At 45.0% G+C, this 13,047-nt stretch overlaps 1 protein-coding gene across 18 annotated transcripts in view; it reads left to right on the plus strand.

Annotated features, from left to right (window-relative positions):
- PTPRF (protein tyrosine phosphatase receptor type F) overlaps positions 1–13,047 on the plus strand; it is a 374,388-nt gene that overhangs the window by 283,609 nt on the left and 77,732 nt on the right. For all 18 annotated transcript variants that reach the window (XM_064719971.1, XM_064719970.1, XM_064719975.1 and 15 more), the window contains one exon: positions 484–594. In XM_064719971.1, coding sequence (XP_064576041.1) covers positions 484–594 — 111 coding nt within the window. The remainder of the gene's footprint in view (positions 1–483; positions 595–13,047) is intronic.

The following is a 13,047-nucleotide window of genomic DNA, read 5'->3' on the forward strand; positions in this document are numbered from 1 at the left end:
GACTCTGCCAATTTCTGCAGGAAAGTTGTAATTTGTTGAGTGTTTGCTAGGCTTTGTGTGGATCAGATAAGAAACAGCTACAGTTAAATGTGTTTTGTGCTTGCCTGTTTTGATTAAAGACTTATTAAAGGTCCTTTTATTAGGCAGGAGTCCCATATGAAGCTGTAATTAATATGTGTATAAGTGTATGTTTTCTTCCTTTATTGAAGCAAAAAAATAGAAGTGGTTGGGATGGTTAGAAATCAGTAATTTGTTCCCTGCACATTAGAAAAATAACAATAATCAATTTCACAAGTTTCTAACAGCAGACTGGGTACCTTTGGCTGCATGCTGGTATCTTATGGGTCCAGGGAACATCATGAAATATTTATCCAGGAGGATACCTTAAAAGTGTGGGGCATGGCCTTCCTTTTCAGAGGCTGTTAGTCTGATTACCAGATTTGCCATAACCTGAATTGTCTGTTTCATCTTGTTTGTGTACAGGAGCCCTGCAAATAGAGAACAGTGAGGAGTCAGACCAAGGCAAATACGAATGTGTTGCAACCAACAGTGCAGGAACCCGCTACTCTGCCCCAGCCAACCTTTATGTTCGAGGTAAGAGCAGCTTCCACGCAAGGAGATCATTCTCCTCCTTCCCAAAATCTCCGTGGTTTTCAGTGACAGGAGAACATTCCCTGCCTTCTGCCCTGATTACACAGTGGATTGGGTGATGGGGTCTTTTGTTCAAAAGCCACCGAGTTCAATGATATCTTTGATCTACGTTGTGTTTGACTCACAAAGCAAATCTGTTTTTGCTGTTTATATGGTGTTATGTAAAATACTGAAACATGAACAGAATGGGAATTCCTTTCTCTCTTGAGCTCCTTAACTTCTGTGCCGTAGTTATCTTGATTAGGATCAAGGCATGGCTTAATTGTTTAAGCATAAACTAACCTTTGGTGGAGTAGTGTAAAACTGGTCATGCTCTGACCAGCCAGAGGTGCTCAGCTATACTGAGCCAATATTTAAGCCTCTCCTTTGGAATGTGTACCTTTAAAAACTGAACAGTTTTTTGGAATTGTCCTAATCCATCTTATATGCATCAATGAGGGTATTAATGGCTCACACTGGGAACCTGCTGGAAATTAGCCACAATTCATGTAAGGCAATTTTTCTAATGGTTATGCTATGTTGCCAATTTAAAACTGTTTTCCACATACCAAAATAACTAGGTTTTATATTAGGATAGTCTCCTGGCTGTTTTGTTGCTCTACATTGAAGGTGTTTGAATTAGCTTGGAGAGAAGCAAGTGCTAAATTCCCTGTACACTTTCTGTTAATTTCAGCAAGAATAAAAAAAAGCTGCTTCATATCAAACTCTGTAGAAGCAGACTCATTGGTCAGGAGCCCCTGGGAAATGTAGTTATGGGTTTTCCCAAGAAAAGAAAGAACGTTCTTGTGCCGGTGCTTATTAGGAAGTTAGAACCAGATTTTATTTTCATATAGTAAATCAACAGACTAATAATAAAATCTCATATTCATTTCTTCCTTCCTCTGATTTAAAGAAAGAAAATCTTAAGGCTGTATATGCATGGGTTAGTATGTAAAGAGGACAAGAGAATGATAAAGTCTTCTCATGCTGTGTGTTTGCTTCTAGGAGTGGCTTCTGGCATTGTTTTTGTTTCTTATTATGGGGGACTGCTTTTTTATTTTGCAGCCTAATTTGGATTGTAAGAGTCTTTGGAAGACTGAAGTATCCAATTAAGTATATTCAGAAGATGAAGCTATATCTGTGCGGTGGAATCACTCATTTCACTCTCACAATGTATTCATGGATGATTTTAAATTCCCTGTATTCTTGCAATTTCATTTTCCAGGCAAGCTGTACTAAAACTCATCCCAGATTGACCCTTTGCTCTCTGAGAGAAAGGATTCTAGTTACCAGGTTGGCTGTTCTTGCATAGGTTTGTGTGGATATCCAGCTGTATTGCTGCAGTATTTGGGATGCTTTTGCTTCCTGTGACATGCTCAGACTATCAATGTTCTATTTTCTATAGACATGTGGCTGAAAAAGGCACAAAAGCTTCAAGAGGTAGAAAAGCCTCTTCTTAACAACTTTACAATTTCTTACTAATGAACGCTCTTTGTTTAGCAAATGAATCCCAGAGGACTGAGGAGTTTACTGGATTTTTCACTTGGCTTGTGCTCAGCAAGGTTCATCTGTCTTGTTGGGGCTAAGCATGGGCTCTGGGTGGTCTGCACATGTGACAGGATCCTCATGTTCACCAACAAAAGCATGTTCTTTGACATATGTTTTGCTGTTAACTGTCACTTGTTTACACATAAGTGTTTGGAACAAGCCTTTTTCTTGCACATAATCTTTACAATGTGAATCTCCAACTTACATGATCCTGATGAAGTGTTTCTGTATTTTTAAGACATGACACCCCATAAATTATGATGACATTATCAGATAATGTTTCCTGTGCATACTAGGTCCTAGATGGTATTTTTGCTTACAGGTTCTGATAGCAAATGTTCTACAAAAAAATAGGTCTTACTGTTACTGCTTTAGTTAAATACTTCAAAAAGTTACCCAAACCAAGAACAGTATATTATTTCTTTATTGCAAGGAAAAAAATAGAAATATCTTACTTTCTCAGGTCTGGGTTGCAGGATAGAAATCCCTGATTTTTTTCTTTTTGTGATAGTCCTACAGTGTTGTCATTAGACACATCAGTGACTTGTAGTAGGATCTTTAGAAAGTGCCTGCATGTTTACTAGTGGGGGCATTAATTAATGCTAAATTACAGTGGAAATTAAGTCTGTGGACTGCACTGCCACTGCTTGGTGGTTCTATAATGATTGACCTCATTGTAGTGAATATCCAAGCAGTCATCCACTTCCCTGGGAAGCATGGCTGAGTGCTGAGCAGCAGCACTAATTTCCAGTCTGTGTAGTCCTTGGGACTGCTTTTGCCTGCTCTCATTTACAGCCTATTGCTTTTCTAATAGTTCAAATGTTTGTTTGTCTCTTGACTCTGGGGATTTATGTTTTTGATCATATTCTCCCCTTTCCTAGCCTCCCAGGTAATCCTTTGTGAGTGGGCTGTGTTAGAAAGCACAGGCTCATTAGCATCTTTATACTTTTCATGCTAACAAAGGAAGAGACTGGGTGCTGAGAAGGAGTATCTGGGCACTGCTCAGGGCTTTCTATATCAATGGAAAAACAGGAGGAGGAAGTAGCAGGCTACACCAGTGTCTTGTCTCTGTAAATCCTTTAGAGCCAGCACTTCTGCACAGATGGACTTCATTAAAAGTTAAAACATTTCCACACCAGGGATTTGTAAAGGAAAATGGATGCATTTTCCTTGGAGCTATTATTTTCATCTTACTAAGTGTGCTGGAAAGCAATCCTCATAAGCCTTCTGCTTCTGGACTGATGGGTCTATCTGGCTGCTGCTGTTGAGCTGGGAAGGGGCTGGAATCAGCACTGGGAGCTGAGTGCCTCCCAGTGCTGGAGGGTGGCCCAAAGCATCCAGACCATCAGAGGAGCAAGAACAGGGGAGGATGCCAGGGCAGGGTGGCTATCTGGACCATAGCAGGACTTTGAAGGGAGCGCAGTGGCATATGCCTACCCTGGCCCTTAAACACAAGCACGTTTGCCAGTGCTGGTCTGGATGTTATCATTACCACCATGAAGAAACAATCCTCCTTTTGTGGTCCATGGTTACATCTACCAGAGTATATTGTAACAATGATTAGATTTGGGACTTGATGGTGCTGCGGGGAGAAGGGAAGGGAATAGAAATATGGAAGATGTGATTCCTCTAATCCAGAGAGTTCACTGTTTAATTTAGCAGCAAAAGATCCAAGATGTTGATTCAAGACATTTAAGAAATTGATTTAAGAGTAGAAGGCAGATTGGACGTAGTATGGGGAAAAAAAGTGGTATCATTTTGTCATGCTCTCTGGGACTATAGTGTAATTGCACTGATTCACCTATACTATTGAGTTTTTAGGAACACATTTCACTTTTCATTTGCCTATAACTTCAGGGACATCTGCACCAAGAGAAGAATTTTCAGCCACAAGTCTTGTCCTACAAAATGCCTGTGAAGGTGGTGGCCCGTGTGGTGCACCCCACAAGAGATGCACTGTTATTTTCCTCTTTCCCTGTATAAAGGGGTTTTCTACCCTTTCCTGGCTACATATGAAGCAGATGAGTAGGAAGAGTGTATGTAAGAATACACTGTGGAGTTCACTACAAGTGTTCCCCAGTGCTGCTTACAGCAGTGAGCAATGCCAGTGCTATGAGAATAGTACTTACAGGAGCCCTGGCTGCATACTTGCCATCAAATGAGAAATCTGCTGCCCAGTTTTCTCTTTTTAAATGCTGCTTTTCAGGCCTTCAAGGCACATCCCAATGGGGCAAGTGCAGTGAGTTCACTAGCCCAAAGTGCTGCACATACTGTAGAGAAGGAGCTGCGCAGCTACTTTAAAAAAAAAAAGGTCATTTAAAACTGAATTATCTGCTTTGTCCCCAAATTGCAAACTAATAAATCAGACTACAGTAAATAGAAATGGTATTACTGCAAAAACCTGTGCTTTCTTGATCTGCTTTTAGAAAGGCCAGGCTAGTATTTCATTTGGCAGTAGGGAACCCTGCTTGGAGTCTGAAATTTTATTTGCCAAATTTCACCAAGGAGCCATCACCCAAAATGGAATTCGGATTGCTGCTCTGTCCCTAGCAGCAATTCTCTGGCCTCTGCAGGGTTTTACCCTTGAGAACTTGGCAGTAGCTTAGGCTCAGACACGGAGGGAGCTCACTGAAATGGCTACTTGTGGCTGTATGATACTTACTGCAGCAGGGGCCTTGTGTAAATAATAATAATTCTGCATGACTGACACGGGCCTGGAGCAAGAAGACTTGACGCCTTTAAAAAGAACATTTTCTGCTTATGTAATATTAAAGCAGCTAAAATAGCAACAGCAGTCAAAGCTCAAGGCTATTGCCAAGAGAAGAGTAAAAGCTGAGGACAGTGGTTGAACATTCAGCAACCAAAACTGGAGATGTCTGAAAAATGGCTAAATAACAAGGGAGTACATTTGTTTACAGCCCAGCTGCATGCACACTTCTGGCAGTGTGCTCTGCTAAACCTGCCTCTCCTCAGGGTTGATGGGGGTGACAGTACTTGACCGGAGAGGGGCACTGCCAGTGCTTGAGGGCCTGGCAAGGATCACAGGCAAGCAGAGACTGGAGAGACTTGTGAGGGAGATGTCTGGATGACAGGAAACACAAAGCAGCAGTTGAGTCAGACTGGCTGACCCTGCCTGCTGCTCTGCGCAGATGTGTGCCCTGGACCATCAGAAGAAGCAAAGGCAGGCTGTGGTAGAGCTGCAGAGCAGAGCCCTCAGCAGCTGCCACACGGCCGAGGAGGCCACGGCTCTGAAGGGCCACCATGTCCCTGGGTCCCTGCACAGTCCTGACCACGCTGCAGTGAGCAGAGACCAGTGACACTGCTGAAGGAAGGCTTCAGCAGTGCCATAAACATACTGTTTATGGGATTTCAGTACTTTTAATTCCATTTCCTCTGCCCCCAGGTGCTTCTCCAGGCTGGAGCTGTGCCCGTGCTGCTGTGACCCATGGCCTGTGTGGTGTGGCAGGCGCACCTGGCTGGCTGTGAGGGGCCAGCACAGCCGGGGCTGTGCCACACGTGACACCAGCACTGTGGCTTGTGGTGCTGTCCGCTTCAGAGCCAGAGAAGCACATGGAGGCTTCTGACAAGTTTTCTCCTCCCCAAATATTACTATGAATGTTTTTGTCATATTTTCTCCTGGCAAGGAAGTGTGTTCGCTATCAGTGTGTTTCTGTGAGCATTCTGCTATGCTGTAATACTTCTAATGATCATGGTTTAATAAATAATAGTCCTTTGTCCTTCAGCTAGCACATTCCATCAAAGATTCCAATGTTCTTTATAGAACTCAACCAAATAAGCTTAACAATTTTGTTCCTTGCAAAGCCCTTTGATGGTTCAAAGTGCATTGCAAGGCTCAAGTATTATTTGTAAAATGACCTTTGTGGAAAATAGAAGGAGAGTGACTGGTGGCTCAGTGTACGATAATGCAACACAGAAATGTACTTGAAAACCTCTTATCCCCCTCCTCCCCATATGACCTGCACAGACATCTGTGGAACAATTAGGCCTGCATATCTGTGCCAAGTAAATGTCCATTTCCTCCCCTTCCATATCCACTTGCACAAAGGACTAAGAAATATGTCTCTGGTGCTCTGAGATTTTCTGCTCATAATTGAATTCATGCATGCATGTGTGTGCACTATGAATGGGGAAAGGATGGTTGGGCACCCTGAGCATCCTGTCTGTCTCTCTGGGATGGAATATACTCATCACTGTGGCATGAGAGCATTGTTCATCGGATATAATGGAAGGTTGTCTTATTCTCATGTAATCTGGCGTAAAAAAGACAATCTGTCCTTTTGTTCCTCTATACCACTAAAAGCTGTAAAGGATAAAATTTGATTTATGTGGAATCCTTGAGACACAAGATGTGTTTTTGGAGATAAGCAGGAACAGGTTCATCCCCCTTTGGGTTTTTGTTAACCTCTCTGTCTTTTGGATTCCAAAGTGTAGGGGTTGGCCTTTATATTAATGCCTTGCATAGTGCCAGAGGGTTTTCACACAGGACAGATTCTGGCAGTTCCCAGCAGAATTGCAATACCAGTTGGGATGATGAACTTTCTTGATGCTTTCAGGGAAGTATTAGCTTCCCACTTTGAAAATGTGTTCCTTTGTTTGAGCTAGTGATCTAAACTCTTAGACCTGTGCGTTCATATTGTGGCCACAGCCCCCTGCCTTGTTTCAGGTCACTAATGACCAAGACTATTCAAAAGCAGAGCCCCCCATAAATCCAAATTCATTCTTTCTGAACAAGCTGCTGTGGTTGGAGTATTGCTGCTGCTGCACAGACAAGCACATCTGTGGCAGAGTAAAAGCCAAATTCAGTCGGCATAGGAGTTTCTGCCTGTAGATCATGAGAGCTGTCTGACAGTCAGGACTGGCAGACATGTGTCTGATACAGCCTTGCTCTTTGGTTCTTTGCTGTTTCAGCTTGGATCTCAAATGGAGCCCTGTTTTTACCTTCTAGAGTTTGCTATCCTCTGATGGCTTCTCTGCTGTGACTTGACTTGCACTTAGACTGGCATGTTCAGCTTAGCTGCCAGGCAGCTCAGGTTCGTGAGGACGCAGCAGCATGCCTAGTGAGCTGTGGTGTTCTGCGTAGGGGATACTCTGGGTAACCCCAGGCTTAAATCCTCTGCCTCTGTCCATGCATGGTGGGGAGGCAGATGTTATTTACCATCACTGCTCAGTTATTTGTTCTGTGAAAAAGCAGAGAAGCCGTTGATAAAATGTGCTTTTTACCTTAGGAGTGACATGGATAGAGAACTGGAGATAAGGGATCATGTGAATGGAACCTGTAAGGAGATGAAACTTTCAATTTACCATTTATCAGGTTTATCTCAGATAAAGCAGCAGCTGTTTAAGCCTTAACTAAGGGAAGAGCAGAGAGAACTTTCTGCCCTGTTGCTTTACAGCTGTTCCAAAATAGCCTGCTACTGGTTTTTATTGCTTATAAACCACTAATATAAAATGAGATTAAGAGATAATCCAGCAATTAATGACAAATAGCAGGTCCTAAACTTGTTCGTGTTTGACAAAGCAGGAAGCTATCTGTTTGAATTAATGTGTTTCACACGTATCTCCTCACCTTTCCAGCTCTAATCTGAAGTGTCAACACCTGTGGAAAGCCACTGCTGGAGCCTACTCCTGTCCATGCCCACTGATGCAGTATGATCCCTGCCAGATTCCCCAAAACAAAGCTGCTGGCTGTCCCCCAGCTGGAGCAGCACCCCTCACTTTGTCCCCAAGCAGGCCAAGTGGCAGCACAGTGAGTCCCCTTGGTCTGGCCAGGGTCTCTCAGTCCCTCCCAAGGAGAGGGGTTGGCTCTGGTGCTTCAGCAGCAAGGATAGGTATTCCTATAGCTGTTCCAGCAGCATCCCTCAGTCTCACACCCTTCACCAGCCTCTTGCCCTTCAGTCTCACAGTCCCAGTGGATGCAGTGGGTTGGTCCACGCTGGCAGCACTTGGAGTTTGTGTTGGCCTATTGCAATATTAGTGCTGCTTTCCAGAAATGCAGCCTTCCACAAGCACACCTGGTTTGCCAGAAGCACTGTCCTTCCTGAGCAAGGGCAGGAAACAAATCCTCCCTGTTGGGAAGAGCTGAGCCGGAGGCAGAGCCCCTCATTGCCTGCTGAAGCCATGCAGATGTGATACGCTCCATTAGATCAGGAAATAAAGTGCTGGCTTGGGAGCAGCAATAAAGAGGTTCCCTCCCATCACAGGGTCTCACAGGATCAAATGAGCCTTATGCTAAGGTTTTGTAGAGCAAGAAGTAAATCCCTTTCCTCAAGCAGGATGGAGGAAACCTGGACTTAAAACTTAGGATTGTTTTAAAGATGTCTTGGTGATGCTCCTTGCTGGATATGGCCCTCACAGGTCAGTTAGGCTCTGAGTTGGTTGGTTCAAGTTCCCTGGTATCAGTTCAATTGAAAAAAATGTAAATAAATGTTTTGCTGTTCTCCAGCAAGCTACAATTCACTCCATAGGCCACTGTGGTAGCTGTTATTGGTAGCTTGTTGCCTTGCCTATACTGTGTCAGTGTTGGTTAAAATCCTGTCCTCTGGTTGCTGGAAATGGCTTACTGTACTGTTGCACTGTATAATGCCACATGCTGTTCTCTAATTTGCAGTGTTGCTGCTGGAAAGCAAATTCCTTCCCCCACCTTCTCCTTCCCTCATCAAAAATGTGACTCATAAGCAGTCTTTAACTATCAAATCCATTTGTGTATTCTCTCAGTGAGGGTTCGATTACAGCTGGTATGCCACAGATCTGTAGCTGCAGTGAGGTCACTCCTGTCAGAGAAATAAGATCTCCTTTGTCTATAAGGAAAATGCAACTAACCTTCTGCTGTCTCTCCCGCAGGAACAAAAACTGGGACCTGCTCAATTCTCTGGGTGTTTTTGTCCTTCTGATTCCTTGTCCATCTCTCACTCACAGCACATTGTACCAATAAGGCTCTCAAAACTGAGCCCAGCTGAGACTGTGCATGTCTGTCACTTGCCTAATACCTCTCTGCTGCATTTAGCTCTTTGGAGAGGGGAAACGGCTCTTCATGGTAGAAGATTTTCGATTCACCACTTGGAGCATTTCTTTCATACTTTATAAAATTCGGATTTACATATACGGTCTTCCTAGTGTGTGATCAATGGTTTAAAGTGCCTTTGCCATCATCTCTGTAGCTGGAGTGGGTGTATAGGAGCACATGTGTGCTTGCTGGAGTCCTTTGCTCTGTGTGAGTGTTCTGCACATGTAACCATGTCTGTGTGTCCAGCATCTGGCCCAGAGCAGGGATGTCCCTGAAGCATCCTCCGTGTGGGGATGTGTGGGATGTGCTGTCCCCTGTGCCCTGCAGCCAGGAGTGGTGAGTGGGTCAGGGAGGCAGAGGGGCCAGCCCTTCTCTGGGCAGAGCAGTGTGAGTGTGGCCTCTCCTGTCCCTGCCGTGGAGTGCTGTGTGCCTGGTGGGAAGTCATGGCTGACCTCTGTAGTCTTGTCTTGTCGTTTCAGTGGTGTGCGGACAGATGAAGCTTGGCCTGTTTTTACTCTCTGTGTTTTTCCTTGTCTTTTTTTATTCCCTCCTCATCTTCATCGCACTCTGCCATCAAACAAAACAAACTTTCATCTCTCAGATCAGCGAGAAGGTTGGTCCTTTTCACTTCTTATCCATCTACAGTACGCCACGTCAGATGGGACTTTTCCAGTAGGGAGAGGAGAGCCATCCCCAAAAGGGGAGGGGGGCCTGCAGACTGGCTCCTTTCCAGGCACAGCCACAGTGTGCCTGGTGGAATCTGCTTACTGTTTGCTGTGACTCTGGTGATGGCATTGATGCTTTGCTTGCATGCCTTTGTTGCTTGAGATTTAAAGTGCACAGAATATATTTTGCATGCAAATACCAGCCAGGGCAGTTTTGTCAAAGGCAGGGTAGGAAGAAGTGCATGCTGCTCTCTGTGGGGTCCTTTTCTAACCCTTTAGTCGTGCTAGGTGCAAGTGTAAATCCTCTAAACTGCTGCTGCTTTCTGGCTGGAGAGCAAGAACAGTCTTTGGAAGCAGAGATCAGAATGATCAGTCCCTCCACAAGCTGCTGGAGAGTGTGGGTTCCTTAATTCCTCCTGAAGCTTTAAAAGTTTTAGCTTTCTCTAGAGGCAAAAAGCTTACTTTGATCTCAGCTGGAGGAGAACCCAGCATGATGCCCTCCCTTGCCACAAGGCAGCAGGGGCAGCTGGCTGAGATCCAGATCCGTTGTGCAAAGGCAACATCCCTCCTCCTCAGCACTGGGGTAGCCCATTTTCCATGCTCTGTCCATGCTCAGACAAGAGCCCTTTGCACAAGCAGGTCTGCCTCTCCTTCCTTCTCGGCTGGGTCTGCCTCTGCAGGCAGGAGCGCTGGGAGCTCTGGCAGTGGCCCCAGCCACACCAAAGGTGGCTCAGGGAGGCCCATGGTGACACGCACAGGAGCTTGTAGCCACTCAGCAAAACTGACTGGTGCTTTGCTCTGCTCTGTCCTGCTGCTCTCAGAGAGCCAGAGGTGAATAAAGGGCAGTAGTGAAAGGCAAATCCAGCCTTTTAATTAAATCTAGCTCCAGACCTAGCTCAAGGCACTCATGATTTCATGCTGAGGAAAGCTGGTGTTTCTGGCAGAAGTCTTGATTTAGTTTCCAGACATGATTCCTTCACTGAACAGGTTCTATGGGGGTCTGTGCTTCCACACCCACTGAAGGTAGGGGATGCTCACACCGCTCCCCAGGTGGCATGGGGAAGAGACCCTGGCTTCTCTCACACAAACTATCAGGCAGCTGGATGAATTGTCTTATGATCATCGCTGGAACAAGTTTTAACAAATTGTCATAGCAGCTGTTTCAGTACACTGAGTTCGATCCCATTTCTCTCCCTGGAACATGCTCTCATTTAGATTGTACTGAGGAACGGGACCTTTGTTGTTTACCTTCTAAAAATAGATTTTGTGGAGGATAAAATTACCTCAGCACAAGACAATGATGAAAAATGAGAACAAGGAAGAAAAGAGAGGAAATCAAAGCCAAGGCCCAAAGCCTCCCAGATTTCAGTGAATTTGAAGCACTTCTGTGATGGCTGAGACACCTCTGGAGACTAAACCTTTGACAGGGCACTTAAGTGTTTTAGCCACATGGTTTAGCTGAAGGGAGGCAGCTGAGAATGGGTATAAGGCAGCAGGAGTGAAGAATTTCTCATTCTTTTTGTCAACCCTTCCTTCCCACTCCACCAAAAATACCTACATACACAAATATTTAATGTGAAGCCAGAAATTAGTTTCTAAATATTCCATTGGGGTTTGCCATGCTTATAATTTGTTTGGCACTGATAATTACATCGTACATTTTTCCAGCTTTACTTAAAACTGTGTACTGCTAACCCATGCATTTAATTATTGCTCTGTGACTGCTACAAGGTTATTTATTAACAAGTTATTTTATCTTGATACAGTGGATCTTTTCTCTTATTCCCCTCCTTAATGTTGTGTTATTTTCATCAGAGAAATTTCTGAGAGCAAATGCAAATTGCAGAGCTCCACAATCTTGCTCTCCCTTGCTTTGCTATTAGTATGTCAGTATGCTGAATGCTGATGTGTCTCCAGTGCTGCACCACTGTAATGATATATCCTCTTTTATATGTGGTTGTCAGCACAAATAATTAGACCTAAAAGTTATAGCTGAAATATAATCCAAAAATGGCAAGGCCCTGTTTTGGAAATTGTCTATAAAATGTCAGCACTCAAGGATACATTGGGAGCATAAATAGTACAGCATTGTTTGAGCACAAGATTAGACTGTAAATGCATTTTTTCTGGTTCCAATTTTTCCTCTCCTTCTGTTGGTTCTGTCAATAGGTTGTGAGACTTCAGCAACTGCCTTTCCGTTTGAAGTCCTTTTGTAAAATTATAGCACTGGGGAGAGATGAAAGGTGTCTACACATGAGTAAACCATGCAGACCAATGATCAGATTTGAGGATAGCTCCTAAACTCACTCCTTCCTGACCTGGAGGAGGTGGTTCCTGAGGAAGGCAGGAGTTTTGGCAGGTGACCAGTCTGGCAAGGGCAAGAACACACACTGTTCACCAGGGATCCTTCAGCTTGCCTGGCTCGAGTAATGAATTGGACAGTCTCACACTCAGAGATGTGCCCCTGCTTTGCACTGTGCTGCTCATGCCAGCTGGGAAGTCAGAGCAGAGCCCCCTGACCTTGCCTTGTGTGTGCTGGGACTGGGGAGGAGCAGCAGAGCAGGCAGTCCTGGTTCTGCTTCAGAGCAAAAGGGACTTCTGGCTGCTGTTCCCTCGTGCAGAGGACAAAGGGGAGAGGATGTCAGGAACTGAGCAGCTGGAATTGCCTCAGAGAGGAGCAGAGAAGTGTGCAGAGCACAAGCACAGCTCCATCACCATGGGGCAGCACCCAGTGAGCACACAGGAGAACCCCAGAATTAGATGCCAGGTAGGCATGGTGCAAAGGAGACCCTGAAGCAGGAGTGGGCAAATAGAGGTGCCTGAATCTCTGCAGACCAGAGGGAGGGATGTTAGCATTGTCATCTGCTAAGCTGTACTGTGGCTAAGGCAGCCAGCAGGAAAATTTGGAAATTTGGTTTCCCCCTTCCCTAGCAGCACTGCACGACTTTGGAAGCCTGGGCAGTCCTCCTGGCACTTTGTGTTTCTAGCAGAGCCTCACTGGATCCAGCAGTGTCTCAGCACGTGAGAGGGACTAACAACACCAGCCTGAGAGCCCTGAGCTTAGAGCCTACAGCTTTTGCAGCCAGCAGCAGGGAGGAGGGTGTCCCTGGTTCTCCAGAGGGGTTACTTCACCCTCGGAGGGAACCTGAGACGTGTGGAAACAGCCACTCCGTGCTGAAA

This window comes from Zonotrichia leucophrys, chromosome 8 (genome assembly GCF_028769735.1).
Source record: "Zonotrichia leucophrys gambelii isolate GWCS_2022_RI chromosome 8, RI_Zleu_2.0, whole genome shotgun sequence".
NCBI classification, from domain to species: domain Eukaryota; kingdom Metazoa; phylum Chordata; class Aves; order Passeriformes; family Passerellidae; genus Zonotrichia; species Zonotrichia leucophrys.